General features: G+C 33.0%; 2 protein-coding genes and 1 long non-coding RNA gene across 3 annotated transcripts; 1 reads left to right on the top strand and 2 right to left on the bottom strand.

Annotated features, from left to right (window-relative positions):
- Nucleotides 1–5,048: 5,048 nt before the first annotated feature.
- On the bottom strand, nucleotides 5,049–5,911 carry LOC140969655 (uncharacterized). Its single transcript, XR_012173971.1, has 2 exons — nucleotides 5,447–5,911; nucleotides 5,049–5,350 (listed from the first exon to the last, which is right to left on the bottom strand). It is a non-coding gene; the product is annotated as an uncharacterized lncRNA (long non-coding RNA).
- Nucleotides 5,912–11,319: 5,408 nt separating this feature from the next.
- On the top strand, nucleotides 11,320–13,859 carry LOC140969628 (heavy metal-associated isoprenylated plant protein 32-like). The gene is made up of 3 exons (XM_073431030.1): nucleotides 11,320–11,643; nucleotides 11,979–12,054; nucleotides 12,230–13,859. Exons 1-3 carry the CDS (start codon nucleotides 11,614–11,616, stop codon nucleotides 13,648–13,650), a joined length of 1,527 nt encoding a protein of 508 aa, XP_073287131.1. The 5' UTR covers nucleotides 11,320–11,613; the 3' UTR covers nucleotides 13,651–13,859.
- A 7,973-nt stretch (nucleotides 13,860–21,832) lies between these two features.
- On the bottom strand, nucleotides 21,833–23,499 carry LOC140969661 (transcription factor MUTE-like). Its single transcript, XM_073431080.1, has 3 exons — nucleotides 23,348–23,499; nucleotides 22,384–22,761; nucleotides 21,833–22,048 (listed from the first exon to the last, which is right to left on the bottom strand). The coding sequence occupies exons 1-3, from the start codon at nucleotides 23,441–23,443 to the stop codon at nucleotides 21,938–21,940; spliced, it is 585 nt and encodes a 194-aa protein (XP_073287181.1). The 5' UTR covers nucleotides 23,444–23,499; the 3' UTR covers nucleotides 21,833–21,937.
- Nucleotides 23,500–27,567: the final 4,068 nt, after the last annotated feature.

Here is a 27,567-nt window from a genome sequence, read left to right as displayed (position 1 = left end):
AGGATAATTAACAATAACCTCAAAGATCTCCTTCCGAAAATCGAAGACCGAAACAGATTTTTTAGATAGAATTTTCCCTCTCGATTTTTCGTTTCTTTCTTTTTTTTGGTGAGGGAAATATGATATTATTCTGAAATCGAAATAAAAAGAGCGTATAAATTTTAATAACTATTTGGAGAGTGTATATATATATATATAAGCTGTATTATTTTAAAAATATTATATAATTAATGTGAAAAGAAGTCTCACTGGTTGAATACATGATGTTTCTGTACTGCAAGGGTACAAACTGTCCCCACAATCTCCGAATCATGACTTGGATCCAATTTAAGGCCGTGTCATTTTCTTCTCTATATATACACATACACACGCACGCACAGATCACACACACATAGTGAAGGGTCGTCATATTTAGCAGTGGTTAAGAATCATCAGAAGATAGAAATAGAAATGGCGAAGGCATTTGGGAAATGGAAAAGAATGGTCAGACAAATGAGAGGGAAGCTCTACATTATGAGAATTTGCGTTACTATGCTTCTTTGCTGGGACGATAAGTATTATTAGAAATACTTTATATGTAATTTAAGGTTTAATTTTTGGTCCTTTGTTTTGTTAATTATTAACCCCTTTTTTTCTAATTTAGTTTGCTGTTTTGTATGAATTGTATGATTAGTAATCTGTAGCAGTACTTGGATGTGTTGCGATGTACTATATTAGCAGAGTTAACCCCAAGAAATTAAAGAAAAATTTTGAGATTTGTGATATTCTTTCACTGTGCATGCATGTGTGTGTGTGTGTGCAGCAGGTAAACAAATGGTGTTTACTTTCATCCTTAATTATCTCATCATTTAGTTGAGATCAACTATATAAAGACTTATTTCCTCGGTTTCTTCGATAAAATCTTAAATTGTGAATATTAAAAACAAAAATTAATTTTTATTTCATTTGGGAAGAAGGGGTCTTTGGGAAAACTAAAGATCTCTTCTTGCCTGCATACATAAACCTGAGAACAGATTAAAATTGAAATATAAGTAAATTTATATTTTAATATTTGCTTTCGCTTTCATTTTCTTTATGAAAATGTCATTTTCTTATCTGATGCGGGAGCGGGGGAGAGGGGCTTTCGACAGAAGGGTCAATGAAGCCCTGCTGCAGCGGACCAATCAATTTTCCAAATAATATGTTGAGAGAAAAACATAGGGATCAATTCCCCTTTCTTTCATCGATTTCTAAGTGCTGTCAATATATTTTCTATATAAGTTAGTACAAAATGGATGAAATCAATAGCAAAATAAATACTTTATCAACGACGTACGGTCACACACTTGACGGTGGTACGAGTTTTTCTAAAACAAGTAAAATAATTTAAATATAATAAAAAAACCATCTTTGTATCTCTTTTCTAAAAATTAAAATAAAATAAACATTCGTGCAGTATTTGGGAAGTGGCTTCTACGAATAATTCAATAAGACTGAAGCTGAAATTTGTCGTAGAAGGACAAAATACACAAAAAGGATGTCTTCTAGAAAAACTAAGCAATGTTACTTTCATTGAAGCCAAGTTCTCAACCATGTTTTCCCGACGCACATTTCAGCTAAATCTTTCGATCTTATTCTATTTATATTATCGGCTACGACAATAATATGTAGTTAAGTTCACCAATTTTTCGAAAGCGAGGTATGGGCTTTAAAATTGGAAACTGCATGGACCGGCCTGTTTTTTTCATGGCTCTGGAGGATTGAGGCCCTGATACAGGCTTGAATGTCATCTTCTTAATTCAAATGATTGTAATTGTGGTTAATTTTTTTTTTTAAAAAAAATGTCAATTCCAACTACATCGCCTTAGATCCACACTCCCAGCTTTCAGAACTAAATCAATGCCAGGGTAATGATCGGGAGAGGGAAGTTTGGTCTGGTCGATGGACTCGACATGCCAGGAACGTTAGCTGCCGAATTAGCAATCATGGGCAGTATATATACCATGCCTGTCATACCCTTGTCCCACATCTGAAAAATCAAAGATTTAAAATGAGTTTATAATGGCTTACAATGGACTTCTATAGCAACTTGGGTTAATCATTTTCGTAGAGCGAGGACGGATACGAAGTAGTTGCTATAGGAACCCATTGTGCAGTCACGCAGGCGCGGGCCCGAGCTCGGGGCGTGACAATGCCACCATCCTTGGGGTGATGGTCCATTGGGCGCATTGGAGAGTAATGGTTGGATATATTCGTCACNTCGATGGACTCGACATGCCAGGAACGTTAGCTGCCGAATTAGCAATAACCGCGGGCAATATATATGCCACCAAGCATGGAATTGTCTGAACCAACGCTGGATTTCGGGTGGGGTGACTCAAATCATTGTGACACGATTCGTAACATCATTTTAGATATGCAAGAATATTTGATATGAATATTACCAATCCAATAAATTAATCACAAATGGTCCGATTTCACCAGTATTTTCAATGATATTCTTAATTTATGTGAAAATTAAATAAGTCTATATTTTTGGAACACATGATGTATATATTTACATGAAATGTGCAGTTTTCTCGAGTGGGAGGAATGGGGATAGGGAGAGGGTGGGTAACCCTTGATCTAAGGTCTTTTCACATGAATTCACACATTTAGAAAACATACTCAGACCTTGAATTTAACACTTGGGATATTATCCATGTGATATGTCGTGAGGAAATAGGTATCACGCGGTTGGATTGCACGAACAACGCAACCTAGTACGCACTGCATCACAGTGTCGATTCATTCATTAATATTTGATAATTTCATAAATTACATGCATGCTAACCTTGGAAATATAAAGCGATCAATAAAAATATAGCGACCTTCTGCTAATTAGAAAATTAGTGATTCTTATGATACGAACATTTCGGATATTTCTGTCTAATTGGAAGGTCGTAGTAGGGAATTGACCAAGAACAGTAGCCAAAGATTATATTTCATAAAAGGTTTTATATTTTTTAAAATTACCTTAGTTACATCGTTATATTACACACTCTGTGGAGACCAAAATTTTACTATACAAAAAGATAAAGTGCAACCTTTGGCAGGAGGATAATAAAATGCAATAAACCATGCAATATTGGGCAAAGAGGAGAATAAATTAAGCAACACAAGTGGAATTGGAAGAGACCATCGATTGGCATTGAGGGAGAAGACCTAAAGTCATATTAGTACCTAAAATACAATGATACCTCCCACAAAACATTGCACCAAAAATCCTCCAAAATCACTCGTAACTCGTAAGTCTCGGCCACCTCAAAGAAGGAAGAAAGCTTGTAAGTTCCATTTTGCGAAGCAGCTAGCCATGCCCAATTGCTGTCCAAAAGCTCAACCGTAGTGCTATACAATCTTCTTGAAGTGCTGCACAAATCTCATCTGAAGTACTGCTCGTGTTCATCCAAGTTTTCATCGGTCTAGTTCGAATCATACAGTTGAACCAAGAGTATGTGGTTTTTGTTATATACTTGCATTTAATAAGTGTACTGTTTGATATATAAATTAACATACATATTCTTCATAAGTCTGTCCAAGCTTGCACAAAAAAAAAAAAAAGAAATTATGTTATGTTATTCATTCGATTTGCTAAATGATAATTGAAAGCATGTTTGAGAAAAATATTTTTGAATGCACTGTTATGATTTGCATTTGAAAATAGTCAGGAAATTCCGACATTTGATTTGATTTGGCCCTGATGCGGTGGAATATTAATAACCGATACTATGGTCTCCCCAATTAGAGGATNGTTTAAAAACCGTCGCAAATTGTAACTAACACAACACTCCAAAACCGTTGTCTTTTAGCGAATTCTTTAACCGNGGAACTGATCAGTTAACCATGTAAAATAAGATGATTTTCAGTGCCAGTTATTTGATATGATATGATTTGAACATGATATCTATCTTCGAATGGCCCCTACTTGCGGTTAAATAAAATAAATTAGTAAATATATATGAAGCAAATTTTTCAGTCCTTTTTAGATTGTTTAATGATGTAATAGTTACATATATTTAATTATTTCTAGGAATTAAACTTCCTATAATTTTGCTTTCAATTAGTAAATATAACAATAGAATCTAAAGTGGGGTATTGGAAATTAAAATGTAATAATAAAAACTATCATTTTTGGCACAAAATGTAATAATTTTACATAAATTGGGCATAATAGTTTTGTGTGAAGATTAAGCTTAACATGTAATTTTCGTACATATTTCTAAGCTTGTTGAATTAGACTAAATACGCGGAATTGACATTTTTTTTAGCGGAAGATTCTGCTATTGTACATGCATGCACAGGCAGCGGGCTGGTCGAATGGATAAAACAAAGGATCTAGCCGTTCGAGGAAATGCGTGAGTGCGATGCCTTCTCTACAACCTGTTGATTATTGCACTTCTGAACATTCTGTTGACTTCTCTAGGAATTCCTGGGAAATAAAAAAAAATGGATTCACTCGGGCTAGTGTGATTTTGGGTTATGAATGGGAGGAGCTGATAACTGATTGATGATGCTTGAGTTTCTATTGATCCGACGTCAGTGCATGGACATCGGTGATCAAGATATATGTGTAGGATAACCAGATGAGGATGCGTTCAAGATCTTCTATTTTATGCTACAGTGTTACTAGTATTATTGGAGAAGTGTGATCCTTCTTGGGCTCATGTCGAGTCAGTGAAATGTGTTGGGTACAAAAATTGTCCCTGTTAAGAAAGCGATCAAACCATAACGTTTGAGTTACTGCCCGGTTTTAAAGACAGAAGTTGTTCAGTTACTATTAGTTATAGATTTTGGTAAAATGACAATCGCTCGATCTTATAAAACGAATGGACTATTTGATTTAGTGTCTCCGAGGAGTACTGATTCTTGGACTACAATTGTGATGTTTCTCACGAAATGGAAAATCTAAATTGGTGAAAATTCACTTTGATGAAATCAGAAGAAAAAATGTTCCGGCACAGAATATAAGTATCACAGCCTATACCGATGTAGGTTTTATGGCTGAGACTAACCTTTTACTTTAATGTCTAGTCAAAGAGCAGTGAATTAGAATGCAAATACTAATGGGTGCAGGGAAGTATGCACGCAATCATGAATTATTTAAGTTTTTTTTATTTCGATGCTAACAGATGCACTAGGCGAAATGAGGCAAGTCTGATTGGTTTAACAACTTAATGCAATACTATTCTGGAGGTGTCGCTGGCACCATGGGTTTGAGAGTGAGATACACCTAGTTGGAATTTGATTACCATGTTCTGGAAATGGTGGCATTGTCCAGCTCAAATTGCTACCAAAAATCTCAAGCAAGGATAATGTGACTTAGACGGTTAGACTGCATCCATATTTGCAGGCATTTTCTCAGATACTAAAAATCAGGAAACCAACTAGAAGATGATTTTTGCTGGAGCATTTCAGTTTGTTATCTTACCAGATTCCTCCAAGGAATTCCTAATGCTTTTTGACTCCATAAGGCTGTTAGAATCCGGGGCAAAGCATTCTCCTTGCCTTGTGGACGTCCTCTCATGAGCTGGGCTGGTGATAAAATCTGGAGTCACAATTCACTGCTGAAGCAATCAACGACAATATGTCAAGGAAAGAGTCATTGGCCTCTTGATTGAACCTAATAATATAGCTGTGCAACAGCGCAGACCTGTGGTAAAGGATAGTTTCTCAACTTTTTTTTTATAATGATACTGAATAAAACACAAAATATGAGTTAATCTTCATGTTTAATTAATTTTAACAAAAGGTACTTGATACTTTATATCAGTGAAATCTTCTCTCTCAGCATGATGTGGAACTTCCGTCACATATTATTTAGATTTATTCAAAGTTTCATGCAACTGTAACATTTGTGTATTTTTTCCAACACGCTTAAATCTCTTATAAGTGTGTTTTGTTTTATCACCAGTTACTTAATGTTTGAATGATGCTTTGGTGTTGGCTTTTCGTTGGGATTTACTGGAAAATTATATTTTATCGAGTGCAAAAGTTATTGTGTTATGATTAAGTTAACCTATAGCTCTCCATATAATTGCAACAAGGAGACAAATTTTTAAAATTCACCACCAAAGTCGAAACGGCATCTCTAGTTTCTACCGCTATGAGATATACTGGTATATCTATCATGTTAACGTGGTCTACTGATTAGCATATGAGCCCATCTGTGGTTTCTATCTTTTAGTGTTGCTAAGAGCCAAAAAGGGGCCGCAAGAAAAAAGAATATTTCCATAGAAATTGACAATAAAAGATACAGAATTGGCATCTACAAAGATTGGCAAGGGCTTATGGTTGGTTTTTTTCTGAACAAAGAGAGACAAATTTGTGCAGCAACATTTATCAAGATTTGGTTTCTTGTGCTCGCAAGGGGACCATCTGATGTCTTGTTTACTATTACACTTGTGCATCTACATTATGAGTGCTATCCTTATTTCCACAATAATTTGCATCATTATTGCAGAACAATATAATTCTTGATCTTTCTGAGATTATTATTTTTATATCTGACTTCTTCACATGGAATGGGACACCCAAAACCCTCTCACCCCCAACAGAATAATCTTATGATAGAAATAATGGTGCACTAGGCATGGTCCTCTCAGACACTGCGTGAACAAATATCAATTAAATTGAAATTTGATAATTACAATTTCCAGAAGCCAGATTAAGGTTCGAGAGTTTATAACTTGTTAACTTTTGATATTACCTAGTCTAAGTACAATTTAAGGATTAAAAGTTCGTGTTCTATGTTACTTTGTCTGGTATTATGCTACTAGAATAATTTGTAAATGGACCATGTCCACGCTTCAACTGAGTCCTAGATTGACAAAAAGAATATGTAACATGAGTGTAAATTCAAAACAAAATATGCTTTAATCATATCAAAAGATTATAAAGTATATCCAGCAGAAGATATATATATGAGATCTATTGCACTTGATTTAACATAAAAAAAATCCCACGACAGTCAATTTCACATGCATCTATATTTCTAAAGGGACTTAATCCAGCCGTCACGGTGTGTTCGATCCTTACATTTATTTTTCATAATTTGACTCCATCATACACAAACACATGGGTAATTTGGACATGTTAAGCATAAAATTATTTTTTCCGAACGATAGAGAAGTAGAAGTATAGAACGAATTTATGGAAGTTAAAAAGGGACGACCATCTACTACATATGCATGCTACCAAGAGCAATAATGCATTGTCCTTGGAGATTCCTTTCTTCTGCTGCACAGGTACATTTATATTGACCCTTTTTGCTCCAGAGTTTGTTTCAACAAATTCAGAGCATTATCATTCAGTGGTAACATCCAAAACTTAGTGATTTAAAGGCACAAAATATAGATGGATCTATATGGTGATTGAAAAAACAATGCACTTTTCAACCATCTTCCACTTTGGTGACTCTCTGTTTTTTCGGTATTTTTGTCCATTGAGATGATCGTTTTACTGGCAGATATTGTGAGAACGTGACACCGGGATAAAAACAAGGGCAAGAAATCAACCATACAAGAGTTGGTAAATTGATGAGCCCTTGGCAATATTAAGAGGTAAAAGAAAAAAGAATCGAGAGAGACAAGGTGTCTTTGATTTACTTTAAAAAGTACAACAAAATGTAGTGATACATCGGATATTTAACGGACCTCACTAAGACCTAGACCCAGGTCCTCAGGCCGACCAAGAGAAATGACCAAGTTAATCATGGATTGAGGTGAGGAGCTCGGGACAGCCGATTGGCCGAGGTGAAAAGACAGGCTTGGTGATCTCATGTACGAGTTAAGGGAGTTAGCAATTCTGATAAGAGATTATGGGAGAGGGGGTTGGGCCTATGGTTGATATTAGTCACCGTGTTTTGAAATCATTAATATATCAATTGACGCACGTGAGATCTAAGATCGACATGACAGGGTTATGGGACAGAGTATGGAGAGATGCCTTATCTTATGAGGTTTACGGGTTCTATGACAGAGGTATTTATTAAATTTCTCCTGTAAATACTCATGTTTGTGCGATCATTGAATTCATTCAGTTCATATTGCATTCCGTTTGAACTTATATATCACGAGTCTTCTCTTCTTGTGAGCTCTTTATTGACTTGAACATCCAAATAGTCACGTTAAAAAACTCTTTGGACATTTCACAAGTTCTTTGTTTTAATGTACGTACAAGTTATTGTTAGAATTCATCCTTCGGGGCTCGGTCATTTTACCTTGAGCAACATCCACGAGTAGTGATGGAGCCAGAAATATGGCTCTGTCCGAACTAGAATTTTAAAATCTAAAATCTTTTAATATTTTAAATTGATCTATCCAAACTAATATCATATTATTTCAAAATTATACAAAATTTACATATAAATTTTTTTAAAATAAATTTAGGCCCGGGTACACAAGTACGTGGCTCCGCCCCTGTCCACGAGGAGACGAAGTCTCGCCACAGCTCGAGAATCGGACACCTACTCTACCCGATTTTTCCGAGCATCTTCAAAATGCTTATACGATAAAAAGTTGCATGTTAAATAACTTTTTTTTAAAAAAAACTACTAAATATTCTTTAAAAATCAGGACATAGAATTTACCATATATGCATTAAAAGGTGGTATTTCGGTATTTGTTACGATTTTACCAAATGGTCAACTCAACCATGAAATTGTCATATGGATTTGAACCATGGAGAAAAAAAGGAACAAGAAAAGAATAAAATGTCATGATATAAAATTTCTCGGTACAAACACATCCGTACGCCCGTGGATATTCACAATCATGCTCACCACGACTCCATTCTTTGCTCTTTTTACCATGCCAAAAAAAAAAAAGAGAGAGAGAGAAACCCTTCCGATTAGAATCACTTGTATTAAATTTAATTTTGTTTACCAATTTGCTAGACAGATTCAGAAATTTAATAAAAAGATGGTATACCTTTTAAAAATTATCCATATATATATATATATATTTTTTCTCTTGAGTAAGATCATCATTTCATCATAGTTCACAACTCTTTTTATCGAGTTAGGGTATATATCTATTTTATTACAACTCAGAAATTTTAGTAATATTTGTTTTTTTTTCTTTTATAACTCGCGACGACGTGCCCAAATGTTGCCTTAATCATAAACGTAGCATGGTGTTATATATAAAGCAATAAATAAATGGAATTGAAATAAGAGTGGTAGATCTAAATGAAATCCAAAAGTAGAATTGCATTATTATTGTAGGTTTAGAATTTCTTTCCAGACATCTCACGTTTCCTTTATAGCTAAAAGAGGTCCCAAAATTCAAAATAATAGAAGGACAATGCACAGGGGTTCATCATGATTCAGGCTTCTAACTATATATAAACACCACTTATTAGCCCACAATGGAATATAGTACTTGCAGAAAATTTGTATCCATAATATATACATACATTATATATATATATATATGAATTTTAATAAATGAAAATTGAATAGTTTTTCGAACAAGTGAATGAGCCACTTTGTTTGCCGATCTTCTCGAGTATTGAAGTTAGCAGAATTAAATGTTATTCGATATGAGATGAAATTTTGTTTGCGACTTGGTCTTACACATATTTACATCTTTTCGTATTCTACCCAACTATCAATTCTATCATTGAACCTAATAAAAAACTTGGGACAAAATAGCTTGCTAGTTTCAGAGATTCAAGCACAGAAGTGTTTTGAGACACATTTCTTGATGTTAGGCATAATATATGCAAAAGTATGTGATTTGAAATAAAATAAACGCAGGTTGTGCCAATAATTGAGAAAAAGTTGGAAGCCTAAACGATTAATTAAAGGATAGTATTAAATAGTTTACTGTGATATTTCTGTGGGCAAATGAATTTTCAATTGTAGAGAAAATGAAAAGCATTTCACAAAAGTTCAAATGCCAGTCGTCAGAAAATAAGATGGTTTCTTTTTGTAGCAATTATGCAAACTATTTTGTTATTAGTTTTCGTTATATTGGCTATTGAAATTCGATTTCTTTTTATTTTTTCTTTTTTCCTCTGGTGCAATTCATGAGATCTAATTATCAAGATCTCAACCAAGTACATCAAGAAATAACTCAAATTATTGCTCAACTTATGACGCAAATGTGATGAGAGAAGTATATAAATAGCAGTAATTCCATTTTACATATAAGATTTTTCTTACTGTTAGAGTGATATTTTGTCAATTTTTATTAAAATATAAAGAATCATATGATCTAATAATGTTGAGATAAACTAACTTTACGTCATGAGTGAACAACTTGAAAAAAATCGATTTTGTGCTAGGAAAAACTTGAATTTTCATGTTTGGTTTTAATTATATTCATTAGCTTATTAGAACATTTTTTTATGAAATTTTTATAAAAAAGCAAAAATTTATGTGAGACGGTCTCACGGATCGTATTTTGTGAGACAGATCTCTTATTTGGGTCATCCATGAAAAATTATTACTTTTTATGCTAACAGTATTATTTTTTATTGTGAATATCGGTAGGATTGACATGTCTCACAGATAAAGATTCGTGAGACCGTCTCATAAGAGACATATTCGTATAAAAATGAAGGATGATAATATTGTTATTTATCATTTACTTTTAAAAGTAATTGAAAATTTCTAGCAAGACTCAATTATAATAATGAACTTAGAAGATAATTAAAGCGATAAATTGGGTTTGATATTATTTACATCCTCATCGTACGTAAACATTGTAGTATGATAACATTTGAGGTAACAAAGTGATATATGCATGAGTAATGAATTACGTAAATACAATTTCATAAATTTATGGGTAAAGAAAGTGATATAATAATAGCAAAATGGTGAAATCTGACAAAAACGTCTGCTGTAATAAATACTCACATATTTTCATCAGATTTTGTACCCATTTAACCATAGTTGACATTCTCACCACTTTTAGTTAAGCCAAGCCAAGAAAACCCGAACTCTACGTAAGCCAAGCCACGAGCCTAAAAGTTTTTAACAAGAGTTGGGTAGAAGACTAGTTAATTTTTTCAAAACTAATATCTCAAATTTGAGAAAATCATCGGAAATAAATTTATCTGATGGAATTCATTCATTATGGTATTATAATTTATATTTCTAAAGATTATTTAAAAATTTTGATTTTTTAAAAAAATTCAAAAGCATATTAAATTAAACTGAGAACTGTAGCCCATATGGTAAAATAATATTTTATTATATTGTTATTGTCATGAAATTTGAGTGACTCTAAATTTAATACCATATATTAAATTGAATATTGGAAAAAAATACCCATAAATATGGCCCCAAAACCGAAAAATGAGTGTGCGACGACACCCCTTTTCTGCCAGTCTGCAGTATTTAGTAATAGCTTTCTCTCTCTCTCACACACACACTTGGATACATTTCTCCATACCCCTCTCTCCCTCCAACTCTGAAATAGAGGAGAAGTTTTAATGCGCTTCATCCACCGCCAAGCTCCTATCATTCGCTCCGTTTCTGGGTTTTCTGATTTTTCACCTTACAATTTGTTTGCTCGGATCTGTTACAACCAGTACCAATTTTAGTTTAACCGAATTTCTTTTTTTCACCTCTGTTTCTTGTGGGTAGATATGAGTAAAGAAGAGTTCTTGAAGATCCAGGTTACTTGTTCTTCAGCCCATTTTCTTGTAAATGTGAATTTATGTTTGAAAGGAGGTGTTAGTGTGTGTGCATTGGCCTTACGGGCTTAGCTTATTTTAAAAACAATAATGGCATTTTTGCTGTGTATATGTATCTCTTTTTTCTTTCTTTTTGTGATGTTTAATGCATTTGTCAATTTGTTTAATTGAATGGCTGCTTCCATTTAAAAAAGTTTTGGTTTTTCCTGCTTTTCTTCCTGTAATTTCTTCTTTGCGGTTTTTATTTCTTGTCTTCTAAGTGAAAAAGTTGTGAACTTCACTTTATTTTTGTTCTCTGGCTTTGCTTGTTTTTTCAGACTTGTGTTCTTAAGGTCAATATACACTGTGATGGATGTAAGCACAAAGTGAAGAAAATCTTGCAGAAGATTGATGGTTAGCTTGTGTTCTTGTTCCCTAAATTTTATTGGCGAATCTCATTCTGTGATCTCTTTGTTCTTTTCCAAAACCTGAAGCGCTAAAAAAATATGTTGGCCATATTTTTTTTCCGTGGGTTTAATTTGTTCTTATTTTTCACCAATTGGCCTAAATTTTTCATGATTTATTCCAGGGGTATACACCACAAACATAGATTCAGAGCAAGGGAAGGTCACTGTTTCAGGTAATGTTGACCCAGCCACACTCATCAAGAAGCTTACCAAGAATGGGAAACATGCTGAGATATGGGGTGCATCAAAGACCCACAACAATAATCAAAACCAGATGAATAATCAGTTCAAGAATCTGCAAATTGACAACGGAAGCAAAGGTGGACAGAACAAAGGCCAGACCCCAAAGGGTGGTGGCAACAACCAGCCAAAAGTTGGCCTTCAGGCGCAAAATCCACAATTTCAGCAACAACTCCAGCAGATACAGCAGCAGATGCAACAGTTGAAAGGGTCGCAAGATCTGAAAATACCTCCGCATTTTATGAAAGATCTGAAAGGGGCCAATAATAACAAGGACCAGAACCAGAAATCTGCGAAGTTCAACATGCCTGAGGATGAAGAATATAGTGATGATGATTTTGACGACGATGATTATGATGACGACGACGACGGCGATTTTGACGATGAAGTGGATGATATCCCCGTCGTTAATAATAATAAAATGAAGCCTCCGGTCTTGGGTGACGGCCATGGCGGTGCTCAGATGGGTAACATCATGATGAATAATATAATGAATGGTCAGAATCCTCAGCTAATGAAAGGTGGTGGTAACAATGGAGGAAATGGGAAGAAAGGTGGAGGTGGAGGTAACGTGCCTGTTCAAATGAATCTAGGCGGTGGTAACCAAAATCAAGGTGGGCCTAATGGTGGTAAGAAAGGTGGTAATGGGAATAACAATGGTGGTAACCAAAATCAAGGTGGTGGAAAGGGTGGCAAGAATGGTGGAGGCCAACCTAATGGTGGCAAAAATGGTGGCGGTGGTGGCAATGGTCAAAATAAGAATGGTGGTGGCACCGGCGCCGGTGACGGCGCTGGGGCTTTGAATGGCAACAATTATATGGGTAATGGGGCCAGGAAAGAGGGTGGTATGAATGATGGACCTCGTGGCATGCCTATCATGATGCCCATGAGTGCTGGAGGTAACATGGGCCCATTGGGGGCAAATCTTCCGATGGGTCAAATGGGTAATCTTCCAATGGGCCAAACGAACAATCTTGCTGCAGTTCAAGGTCTGCCAGCCCCCGCCATAACTGGTGGCGGAGGTGGTGGTGCTGGGTATTTTCCAGCTGCTACCCCCGAGCACATGACGGCAAACCCCTATTACCAGCAGCAACTTGCAGCCATGATGATGAACCAGCAACGTGCCAACGGTAATGAGAGGTTTCAGCCCATGATGTATGCCCGGCCTCCCCCTGCAGTTAACTACATGCCGCCGTATCCTGCTTACCCTTACCAATACCCTTATGCACCACCACAAGGCGAGCGAACCGACCAGTACGCATTGTTCAGCGACGAAAACACTTCGAGTTGTAACGTGATGTGAGAGATCAAGGTTGTCTTGGTTCGACCTGAATTTGGCGCCTCTTTGACTGATAATTATGGTGGTAGTCCTTGGTCATTCGAGATGATAGTTTGATGATTTTTACTAATCCGTGAATCGTGATTCCATAATATACATGGAAATGGGTTTTATTTATTTTTGTTTTTTTGCCCCCACCTTTTAAATCCTAAGTTTAGGCTAGTATTTCATGACACCCAGTATTTTATAGATTGAGATATATTATATATATATTTATATATATATATATATTAAAAAGCATTGAGACGATGGTACTGGATGGGGCTGGTTTTGTCATATGAGAATGTTAATGTAATGTTTATATGTATATTTTGAAAGAGAAATAAATTGAAACAGAAGGGATTTAAGAAAAAAATAATTCCAATAATCTCTTATTTAATGAGAATTAATCTCATCTTGTACTCCTATCGTATGGATTATTACACCCTAGTTCCATGGCGTACTCTCCTTACCCACCCTAGTCACAATAGTATTTATTAGAAATTAATGTCTATTTATATGTATATATATTCCTCCTATATATCTTGCTTCCCTAGAAGAGAACATCTTCGCTACAAAACTACTAGGCAATGGCAATACATCTGATCGGACTCCAACTATCCCAATGGCTCGACTTTGGTATATTCGAGCGATTCTGATATCATTCTGTTATATAATCGCTCGCAAAACATTATATAAGTATTTGAAGATCCCTTCTTCATTCACTTTTTAGCTCCTTTCTTTGTTTCATTGCTTTAATCTGTTTACACTATGTGAACTAAATGAAGAGAGTAGTTTCTCTCTTTTTTACTTGATTTAGCAAATTAAAAATACTCCCAACAACTTCTTTTTTGAACGTGTTCTTTTTTTAACTTCAATTTAAATAATAATTTCTCTAAAGAAAAAAATAGTACCATTTGACATGATTGAAATGTGGTGGGGTACAATTTTTTACATAAAACGGATGAAAAACGAAGGGTCCCATTAATTGATGAACTTTGGCTTGAACTTGAATTCTATACACTAGTTATTTGGCACACGCGGTGCGTGTGTACGGTTTTTTTTTATAATTATCGAGAGCTTAAAGTGAAATTTGACAAATTATCGAGGGACTAAAGTGCTATTTGAATAGTTGTCATTTAAAAAAAATTTTTTTTTGTAATTTAAAAAACATAAAAACAAAAATATAATTGTGATAAAAAATAAGGGTAAAATCGGGAAATCAAAAAACAGACCAATGTTTTTTGTCTCTATTAAAGAGATTCTTAATATATAGTAATAGATTTCGATGAGAATGATTATTATTGGTCCTGTTGCTGCTTCATACAAATATATTTCTTCTAATAATAATAAAATATTATGTCACGTTTAAGGGTCGTGACTGCGTGACTGTATAATATGTCTCTATAACAACTACTTCGTATTCGTCCTCGTTTTTACGAAAACAATTAACTCAAGTTGCTATAGAAGTCCATTATAAATTTATTTTAAATCTTTAATTTTTAAAATGTGTGATAAAGATATCATGTATAAAGTTTGATAATTCAAAAAAATAATATTTGAATTTTTATACTTGTCAGAAGCGAAAGTTCATGGTTGTGATAAAGATGATGTATAATTATTACATAAAATTTAAAAATAATTTATTTTAGCGGCGTGGCCAAAAGATTTAATATTCGATTTCTATCAGAAACAATGTTTTACATCGAAGAGACCTTCGGCAGACCAAAATGTCAATTAAAAGTTTGCCAAAGTCACATAATTGAATCATTTAAAAGTAATGGGGTCGTTTGCTTTCAAATATAATTTAATTATATGCCCTTAGTGGGTTGAATGAGATATAAATTCCTTTGGACATAGATTGAATCCAACTTCTTCATGGTGGACCAAACCTAATAGAAATATATATAACCTAATAGAAGTATATATTAATAATAATAATAATAATTATTATTATTATTATTATTATGTATACGGGTTCGTATATGAGGATAGTACCGAACTATTTCGAGAGTTCAAAAATATGAGGATAGTACCGAACTATTTCGAGAGTTCAAAAGAATTTTTGAACCCGAACTTGAACCCAACCCGAAAGTTAGTCCCCAAACCCACCTTAATTATTTTGTGTTTTTCTCAAGGCCTCGAACTCATTAGAAAAATTATCATCCTAGATATAACCAGTTGATGACTCCATTTTTTTTTTCTCTCATTATATATATAATTCTATATTTCAAACTCCATCAAATCCCAGGATTTACGAAGGCATCTGTGTCAAAGATCAAGTTAAAATAAATTAAATAACGTAGTATTGTTTGTCTTTTTGACTTGATTTTAATGAACAATCCAATTAGTATGGTATATACTATATATTGTTATACGTACGTGCAATATAAATTATATGGTGGTCGTCGTTGGATCTGTCACGATGACAAATATTTTTTTGTTGGATTTGACTAAAGAAATTTAAGAGAACCATTTAAACAATAATAATATTGAATCAATTATATAAAGTAATTATGATATTTTTTTCTTTTAAATACGAAATAAAAAAAGGTCAATGCCTAATTCTCTGTTTTGATAAAACATAACCAAATGTTCTAAAATCTATGCCTTATTATTATTTAAATTTAGTGCCGAAGTTGATTAAGTTTGTTCTTTAAATTAATGAAAGATTTTATTATAATTAGATCTCCAATATCAAAATAGAATCTTTATAATGTAAGAACATAAGTTTGAAGGAAACATAAACAAAAGCTGCCGTTTGTTTGATGACTTTTCAGTTGTCGTATTATTAATTTACATACATTTTCTTTTGATATTTCGTTTTGTGTTTTTGCTTTAGTCGTGACGATCATTACAAAATCTTTGATAAATGTAATTATCTTACAATCTTGTACAAAAATGGAATCATTGTTCGCACAGACTCGTGTACTATGAAGTATTTTTTTATTAATTTATTGACATTATTGGTTTTTTTTTTTAATCATTGTTTTTGTGTATGTGTACGTGCATGTGAAGCATATTTATTTAATTACAAGTTTAGTTGCAAGCATCATTTGAAGACACTATATATGATCGATCCCCGTTTCGGTAACGATTTAAATTGATTTTAGCTGAAATATTATTCCTATCAACTTTTACACAAAATTTTTATAAAACTTTCCCACGAGTCAATTTTTTGAGATGAATTTCTTACACGACTGACTTGTGAAAAGTGTTACTTTTTATATTAAAAATATGATTTTGAACTTTAGATATGAACATGATGAACATGTCTCATTATGGAGTCTACTAATATGCAAAAAAATAGTAATATATGATTAATATAGTTAATTACTTTATCAAACCTCAAAACAAATTAAACCCAATCACTGAATAATTATGATATCTTATTTTTTACGTTGTATAAATAGTACATGGATTTAATTTATGCAAATAAAATTATTTAAATCACACAAGACCCCGTTTAATGAAATATTCGATGGATTTTGATTTTGATTTGGATTTGGATTTAGATCTTTTACTTAAATAATCTTTAATAATATTTTAAATTGATAGATTTTGGAAAATTTTAATCTTCAAATTAAATTTTTCTGAATTTCGGGGAATCCAAATGAAGCAAAAATTCAACGGCCGTGGGTAGAAAAGTCAAAAAAGTGGGGGTTGGAATGTCGGGAAGGGAAAGGGTTAATTCTGAGTGAAATTTTCTTTAATTTCAACGCTCGGGTTTCAATGTATTTTGTTGCAGATGAGCACATGATATATATATGTACGGTGTGAGAGTTGGGAGGGCCAAACCACAGTAACATCCTTGTTATAAACAAATACGTACAATATATTTTATATTTGCTTTATTTTTTTAAAAATAAGTATTAATACCATTTTTTTAAAAAAAATTCATATACACCATCAACTAATATATTTGCTTTATTTTTTAAAAAATAGGTATTAATAATTACTTATTTTTAAAAAAAATTCATATATACCATCAACTAATATATTTGCTTTATTTTTTAAAAAATAGGTATTAATAACATTTTTTCAAAATCCTATTAATTATATATCAACAAATCGTGATATTTATATGTTTGGGAGAAATACCATCTGTTTATTGATTGTATACATAAATTTTTATATGTTAATAAAGAAATATTTATATTATATATAATATATATTATTATCTATATTATATTATTAAGTTTAAAACATTTAGAATAATTAATTTTTAGTGTCATGATATGTGGATACAATTTTTGTTTTCTACGCATCAAGTTGTATGCTTAATTTCTACTCGAGTCTTTTTTTCTTTTCTTTTTCTATTTGTTTTTTAATTTATATATCGAATTATAATGTAATCTATCAATATTTTTTACAATTATATTTTGATTCTCTTTTAATTATGAATCAAATGAATTATAAAAAATTTGTACAAGCACGAAATGGCTGACACAGTAACCAAATGAAGAAATATATGTAGAATGACGAAGACAGACTCAATAACAGATACTAAAAACGAAGGGAAAAAGATTTGTTCAAAAATGAAAGGAAAAAGAGAGATATTTTGTTAACTATGATATTTTAAATTAAAAACGTTAATTTCGGACATATATGAGAGAGAAATATCCAAATTCATATATACAAGTCTCAATACTTTAATTCAATCGATGCGTGACATCTAACACATCTCTTCATGCCGAGAAATGTAAAACCGAAGTGTGAAGTTTACAGGACATTAACGAGTGACCCATAAGATAGTCCAACACGTGATGGTCGTCTGGACTTTAATACTATATTAAGATCGAAACTTGTGTCTGATTTCACGCCAAAAGCTAACAAGTATTGTCCAAATTAATATACAGTGTTTCAAAATTCTTAGTCCAGTACATATCAGACATCAACATAACTCGAAATATTTATATTCAAACTAAACTAATTGAAAGTATAATATATATTTTGCTTACTGCTTTTCCAATCATTTATTTTCTTTGAATTATTGAAATTTATAGATAAATATTTTTTTCTTGAATTTCTTTTACTTGGTTTAAATATTATTATTTGTTCAGTGTTCCCACACGAAAGTTATATACTTCATATTTCATGCTATAGAAAAATCAGCACACAAGAAACCGCCACAAGTCAGATTGGTTGTGTGTCTCCAACCTTTGTGGTTGTCATTAGTAAATAGTAAGCCAGTCGTGCATTCTTCCTTGTTCTTTCTAAAAGCACAATTGAATTCACAGAGGAAGGGAAAAGCTTTTGTAACCTATTTTGAGATATGCAAAAATTTGTGTGAGATGTTCTCACGGGTCGTATTTTGTGAGACAGAGCTCTTATTTTGGTCATCCATGAAAAAGTATTACCTTTTGTGCTACGAGTATTACTTTTTATTGTGAATATCCCGTCTCACAGATAAAGATTCGTGAGACCATCTTACAAGAGACATACTATTTGAGATAAATATGTTTTATGGGTAAATAGAATATAACACTTCTGTACAAATAAATAAATAAATAACAAAAAACTTCCAATATAAAATTCGGTCAAACCATTTTACCTTCACATTATTACCCGAACCAAGTACTAAAAAAATATAAAAATTGAGTATATATTTTTTTAGACAGTCTCGTAAATCTATATATGTGATATGAGTCAATTCGATTCATATATACAATCAAAATCAATATTTTCGATATAAATTATAATATTTTTCATCAGTTTGTAGATCTGTCACACAAAATCGATTTATAAGACCGTCTCATATAATTTATTGTATTAAAGTGCTATAATACCACAACTATTAAATGTAAATTTAATGTTCAGGAAGTACCCCGATTACAAATTTTAATTTAATAGAGATCCGAATCCAAAGGTGGGATTTTGATTTTATGACAACATTTATTTGTACCAAATTCGTTGTGTCACGGTTTTAAATTTTGATTGATACCATGCTGTGCCATTAATTAATGTGTGTGTGTGTGTATATTTCATGACACACTGTTTTACAAAAATAATATTGTTGGGTAAGTATTAGAAATAAAACCAAAATTTATAATTACTATCGATTATTCTTTGAATTTTTCTCTTTTGTTGTTTATGTGGCTTTGACTTTTAAGACCTTAAAAATTGGAGAAAAAAGTACGTATTCTGCATCGAAGACGTGACTGATGCAGGAAATATTTTTTACCTTCAAAGGAAAGTTAAACATTTTCTTTACCGATCTTCTGCCATTTTCAAGATTCTGTATAAATCTTTTTTATTCTTGGGAATTATAATAAAGTAATCCCTAATAAATTCTAATTTTAACAATTTATTGCTATGTTTTATCCCTCAAAATCGTGTAAAACGTATGTTGGTTTTGTAAGACTAAGATCTAGTCAATTACGCAAATCACTAACTTGCTTCACATGTTTTTTTTTTTTTTGGGAAAATGCTCAACACGATTGAGGTAAAACGCAAGTCAAATATAAAAGTTAAGCTTGATCTCAGAGATTAATTTTGTGATACAACTATTTTATTAGATCACTAATGAAAAAATATTACTTTTTATACCAAAATTTTTTTTTTATTGTAAATATGGACATAGCTGACATGTCTCACGAATGAATATCTGTGAGACCGTCTCGCAGGTGACCTACTCTTTGATTAATTCGATACACACGGTTTACTAATTTTTTATTTTATTTTACTAGAGAAAGATGAAAGACGACTTGGAGTTATATGAGTTTCGACTTTCACTCCACCATCCATGGTAGACCTTCTTAATCGTGTCTCACTGCATGCGCTGCGCGTTAACACGATAAATTGATGCATGATCGATGTGAAATAACATGGTGTGTATTGGAATGGGGGATTGACGGATTGTGTGGAAAGAAAGTGTGTGGATTTTCAAAGTCAAATTAATACTTGATTCCTCCTTTATTTGCAATTGCAGTACCACTGGATTTTGTCTATTCTAAGTTGAAAATTTTTCATTCAGACTTACAAGTACTACAAATTTTTAGACTCGCTAGAAAAATTACCCTCAATTTCTTGATCCAAATTTATTAAAGTATTTCCACGAATCATCAAATTTGTGAGTAATCCGATTTCAATTTTAATGCGTATAGGAATCTCAAAAATATTTTGACAAGAGTAGGTCTCTTGTAAGATGGTCTCACGAATCTTTATCTGTGAGACATGTTAATCCTACCGATATTCACAATAAAAATCAATATTCTTAACATAAAAATTAATATTTTTTCATGGATGATCCAAATAAAAGATCAATTTCACAAAATATGATTCGTGATACCGTCTCACACAAAGTTTTGTCTTTTGACCAATAATTTATAATGAGAATTGAGTAACACAAATTTGATGTCAACAGAGTGGATGTGACTCCGTTTCCATCTTGGCCAAAACCATAATGCGAAGTTAGGCTTTGATAACGACGCTCAACATTTCCCACCTTTCAAACCCACGATGAAAATTACCCAAGATGCAAAAAAAAATCCATATTTTCACTCTTTTACATTTCACTTAGAAAATATCTAAAATAATATTTTTATATTTCTACACTTATCGACATGATTTTTTTTAAAGACATGATATGAAACAATAGAAAGATAGAAAAATTAATCAACATGAGCGTAAATGATCCCGATTTGGAATTATATATATTTTTTGAGTTGAGATAAAGATTAGTCGAGACATGATTTTAAATAGTGGGTACATGGAAAGTAACTTCAAGCCCAATAGACCGGGTAAGTCAGGTTTAAGGCTAAATTATAGCCTTATTGAACACTCGGACACAAATATTTCAACTGGGTTTTACAACTATCCGGTCATATCGAACGCAGCATTCCTTTTAAATAGAAAATTAAAATAAAACCTTTAGAAAAAAATTAAAATATGATTTTTTAAGGAAAATATATAAATCTAAAAAAATGAAATACGAGATTTAAAAGCTCAATTTTTTTTTTAAACTTGATACCAAATAATGAGGTAGAGCTATAATATTATTAGCGTACAAAATTAACCTACTCTTTATAAACTGGGATATGCTTTGGGTTCACCATTTTTGTTTTACAAGCTAACAAAAACATGCACTGTAATTTGTTTTAAAATTTTAATAGAAAATTAAGAAACATTAGCTGATAAGTAGAAAAAGTGGAAAAATTAAAGGTTAACCTTAATTGTAAATAACCGATAATTACTACTACGTACGTGATACGATGATCATGCTTTAAATATATATATATAATTCAAAGCTTAAATATATTGGACATTTGGCCTAAACGTGTACTGTATCTTGCTTGATACAATTAGCTGTAGCTTCTGGGAAAAAACTTTTCTGAACTTCGAGGGCTAGTTCCTCCACACTCACTTGGCATTCCAATCCAATCTGTCAATTTCAAAGAGAAAAACAAATTATTTAAAAAGGGGTTATCTAATTATGTTTGCGGCTAATTTCTTGACATGCAAGCAGATGTATTTCCAAGAAATTGAAAATATGAGAGGATATGGAACTTTATTAGTGAATTAAATCCGGAAAATGATTTCTTTAATATGCCATTAAGTTCATTAGCCTGTTTTTAAGAAATATGAAGTCACTGCAATCATGCAGGAACTTGCTTTAATAATGTCGAGCATTTATAATTCGGTATCTAAATTCAAGAATCTTGAGTTTGGTTGGATTTTATTGATACATATTTAACCTAAAGCAATATTAATTTATACCTTGATGACAAATGAGTATAGAACAGTATCTTCCATGCTACTGATGTTCAAGTGAAGGATATCGAAAGAAAGATTCTCCAAAACATGGATGATCCTCACAACTTGACCAGGGATACGCCTGGATATGGTCCGAAGGAGCACGTTCGACCCGGAAATCTTGGCCTCGACATCGACAATGGGAGAGTTGCAGGTAGCCCCGAGTTCTTTAAAATGAGTGTCACCATCTGGTTCACGAGGACTCGACTGAAATGGTTTTGGACTAAGTCCAGGACTAGGGCTAAGGCTTTTTCTTTTCTTTTTAGCTTCCAAGGATTGTACAACTTGGTGCAATTCTTTGATGAATTCTATCACCCCACTTATGATTGATGCTTGATCGCCCTTTTCAATTCACTCACGAAACGTAAAATTAGTCGCGGTAACGGAGCTAGCAAATTAGAAGTAGTAGTACCGGAGAATCAGAAATTCAGCAATTAGTACAAAGTTTTTCAAGATAAGAATTTAAGAGGAAGGGAAGCAACTGCCCTATCTGGCTTACATCTCCTCCTTCCGCGGCGGCCGCTGAGTGCAGTCAATTACCATGTTTACAGAATCAGTATATCACAAAAACACTTCTCCACAATAAGGGTTTTTAATGATTTTGATTCAATTTTCTTAAAATAATAGAAAATTTGATTCAAGGGTCATCTTTTTCGGGGAAAAAACACATTTGAAATAAAATCATGAAAGATTAATTTGATAAACATACGGAGAAAGAGTTACTTAGTCTTAACTTTTTAGTGCATAACTTTAAATGAAGCCACACAAGAACGAACTCGGATCCATGTACACATATATTTGGTAATAGCTAGAAACTTTGCTATGCCTTCTTCGTACATATACAGGAAAAAAAAACAAATACGTTTTCGAAACGAGGTCTGGAGTCGTTGCACATATATATGCCGAACATCTAGGAATGATGATTTACCCTTTTGATGTAGAAACATGGAGTCAGGGAACGTAAAACCTTGAGATGTTCATTCATTTGCCTCCTTCTGTTTCTCTCAACAGCAATGTGAGCCATGATCCACCAAGAAATTTTTTTTTTGGTTCTGTATCCACACGAAAGCCGCTAGCTTTTATAGTAATCTGTATGTGTAATAAATCCAGCATGCAAGTGCAATTAAGTTGGTGAATGTACGCACACATACACACACAGAGAGATATAAATATATTATTATATTGATATGTATTATAAGTACGTGTAGGGGAGGGATATCCCTAAAGTTGTTACTATTTACTAGGGCTCTCATTCAATGCAGAATGCTGCAGTCTCGTGAGGTTAATTATTCAGTTTTTACTCTTTTACACTCCTCTCTCTCACTTTCCGTCCATGTGACCACGGTTGGATGAATTTTCATACTTGATGAAGATTCACGAATGTATATGTTTTTCGAGTTTTTTTCTTATAGATTATTAGATAACAAATTGAAGAATTTTTCTTATTTGAAAAAAGCAGCGACATAAACTGTCTAGCTAGCATATCACGACTTAATGGAGGAGGCTGGTGTTCCTTGAACCATAACATATCGGAAAATATTCATGATGGGCTCACGAGTTGATGCATTTTCTAGGTTGTAGCGTGAAAGTTTTGTCAATGAATTTATGTGAAAATTGTGTTTTTAAGTTATAAATGTTTTCATCTTTGTGATTTTGATCATCTATATTATCAATTTTCAGTTCCAGTCTGTTATCTTTGTTTTCTTTGTTGTTTTAGTTATTTTTTCGATATGACACTGATGTGGACAAATGCACACTGATACGTGTACTGCTAAATCAAACTGCAATTTCCCCATGAATTTACACACAAATTTAAATAGTCTTTATAAAGGAGTTTGATCATTTCGTCATGTATATTTGTCTCTTTATAATTTTGATCATTTATGATGTCAAAGTTGGATCGTCTTAGTTATGTATGTCATGCCCCAAGGACGGAGTTGGTCGACACCGGCGTTGCTCTCAAATTTATATTCGAAAACAACAAGCCTCAGAAGTACAAAATTAAGAAACCAGTCTCTTTATTCATAATACTGAATATTTCATTGTCTGATATAAACTCAAATAACTAATGTTTTACAGCGAAAATGTAAAAATCAGACATAATAATGTCTTAACAGATGCAGCAGAAAACAAACATAAATTAGAATTGAGAAACAACAGTCTTCTTCACTAGCCCCAAAATTGATTTTGCTCTTCTTCTTCTAACATTTCTTCCTTGTTCTTATCTGAGATGGGTTTGGTGGGTGAGTGATTTGGTCGTCACTCAATAACCGAGGGCGGGAATAACTCCCAGTTTTCAAAATCATTTTCAACAGAAACATTAATACAAATAATATACAGAAACTCTTACTTTCAGAACAAAAATCGGTATTCAGGAATAACATGTTTCAGAACAGAAATCAGAACTTAAAATTTAGCAAACAAGCACTGAGCACGTTTGTGAATTTCATGGCTAAATTGATATTAGTCTCCTATATGTTCTATCCTCTAAAGGATGATGCCAGTAATCACTAATCAGTAATCAGAATTCAGTAATCAAGAATGTTTTAGAATATATATTCATACCATTAGTTCAATAGTTTCAGTGCTTCAAAAATCAGAGATAAAAAATAAATACACTTGCTTCAAAACAGAAATTATCAAACTGGTTTCAAGATATTTATACATAAGACCACTTACAGTAATTTGCTAGAAAGTTTCGGTTGAAGTGTCACGCCCGAAACTCGGGATTGACACCGGCGTTGTTTAACAATCACACAATCGAAACAACAAGCCCTTCGTAGCACAGTATAAACCAAACCAGTTTATATATCATAATTTCAACTCAAAGGAAACATTGTCTTTTACAACCAAAAATTTCTAAACAACAGAAATAAATGCGGAACCGTAAAACTGCATATTAATATTATCTTAAACTTAATCTAATTCTTGAGATTCACCATCCCCAGAACTGCTCGGATTCTTCATCCTCAACCTGTTCTTCGGACTTATCTAGGAGGGGAGAGTAAGGGGATTAGTATTTTGGGAAATACTCAGTAAATGGGAGAATTTCGAACACAACATAAAATTTTATAACATTTTCGAAAACATAAAATATAAATACATAATGCTTTTCATAATCGTAACATCGTATTCGTAACATAACAACACTGCGATTTTTCACCTTTAACGGTTTACTGACGTCAGTCCCTAAGTTTTGAGCCTCTAAGGAGGCGAGGCCATAAAACGATTCTATCCCACCGTGAAGGGCCATATGTTGGAATTCCACCCATTTTCAGGGAATTCTCAAAGTGTCAAAACATAAACGTATCCAAATTTCATAAAAACGTATAGTCGGAAGACGGAGCTCGACCGAATTTTAAAACCAAAACCGAAAAGTTCATATGTATAAAACCGAAATTTTAAGATTTAAAACAGTCCACTTACAGTGTTTGAATGCTAAGAAAAACGTGGTGGCTCGGCTTCGGGAATGGATCGCTTCTCGCTCCTTCTTCGGACAGAACTTCGGCTTGATTCTAGCCTAGCTTCGGAACGATAATCGGGCAAAATTTTGGCTTAGTGGGGGGAGCTGCTGAATTCGAGAGTTTCAGCAAGGGGAATTTTCGAATTAGTGTAGGAATGCTAGGCTTTGATGTGGTATTTATAGGTGAGAGAGAGGTGGTTAATTAAGGCACAAAAATTATGCTCAAGATTGGCATAAATCTCACATTATTTGACTCCAATTTCCTTGCCATTGATGCTGATTTATCTTCCAATTTCGTGAAATTTAAACCCTTGATTCCCCACCTTAATATTATCGAAAATATGGTGGCTAATTGAGGGGATTTTCGAAAATAGGCAATATTTATGCCTTAGTCTCCTAGGTCTAGTATATTACCTTCCCATCTTTGCAATATATTCCCCAAATTTCGAAATTAAGCATGATATGTATGACTAAATATTGTATTTCCAAGGTATTCCAATATATCTCCTCAAATATAGGCACCCAAAAATATAGTGATAAAATCCTAACAATTCCTTACAAATATCAATCACATTATTGCAAGATTTCGGTTCTCACATGAAGTCTGAAATCTGCTTGCTCTTGCTACTGGATTTTATTGCTCGAAAAAGACACTCTCTTAGCTTGAATTTTAAGTGATAACTCAATATTTGTGTAACACCATTTCTGAGATTTGAGGGTGTTATTTATTGGCAAGATTCTGACTGTTAACCTCCCAATTAATGGTCATAATCTGTCATTATGTGCAATTAACAACCTTTATTCCATGTTAAATGCTTTAGTTACAAGTCATAAGCAGAATCAGTAGCTGTCTGCTGGAATCTCGCGCTTTTGAACTCTTCTGCTGCTGGATTCTATCTGCTGGAAAAATATCAGCTTCTGAAATATTAGTTGCTGCTGGAATTGTTAGCTTCTGCTGAAATTTTTGCATTGCTGCTGAATTTTGCTAGCTGCTGCAAAATGCTAGCTACTGCTGGAAATTCTGGTTCTCACAATGTATATTTCAGTTTTTGACAACTTTAGTTCTTTTTCATTGTAAGTGATAATATGAGACTATACATGTGAGCATCACATCACCATACCTCACATTAGCAGCATGTAGGAAAAATAACAAAAATTGAAAAAAAAAAAAACAAAGATATCATATCAAAACTGTAATTGAACCAAATAGATACCAACATCGTAAAACTACAAATTTATAATATTGAAATTGCAATTTTCCCTGCAACGATTGATGAAATGTTCGACGGGTCGGATCAAAGCGACCATATATCTCCGTCCTCTGATGACCATGTTATTGTTGAAGGGCTAACCTAATGGATAAGAGTTTCTTATCAAGATATTTTTTTTTCAAGAAAAACAATTTTGTACGTGATATTTGAAACCGTGTAAGAGTACATTAAAACTCTTGCAATGACGAATTAAAAAATTCTCCATTAATTAAATTGTTGAGTTAGTTGATGGCTCGTGGCTCATTGATCCGTATTTAAGTGTGACTTCATTCATGTATTCTATTGTATCGTATCTCACGCTTTTGTTGTTGGAAGAGTCATAAGTTTGACGTGTGGTATACCATAAGTTAATTAATTAATTAAGAATACCAGAAAGGGTAAGTTTTTATGTATATACAAGACAGTATATTATAT

The sequence above is a fragment of the Primulina huaijiensis genome, unplaced genomic scaffold, assembly GCF_012295235.1.
Source record: "Primulina huaijiensis isolate GDHJ02 unplaced genomic scaffold, ASM1229523v2 scaffold42415, whole genome shotgun sequence".
NCBI classification, from domain to species: Eukaryota; Viridiplantae; Streptophyta; class Magnoliopsida; order Lamiales; family Gesneriaceae; genus Primulina; species Primulina huaijiensis.
Note: the sequence above shows the minus strand (reverse complement) of the source record. Positions and strands in the feature narration are given on the sequence as shown.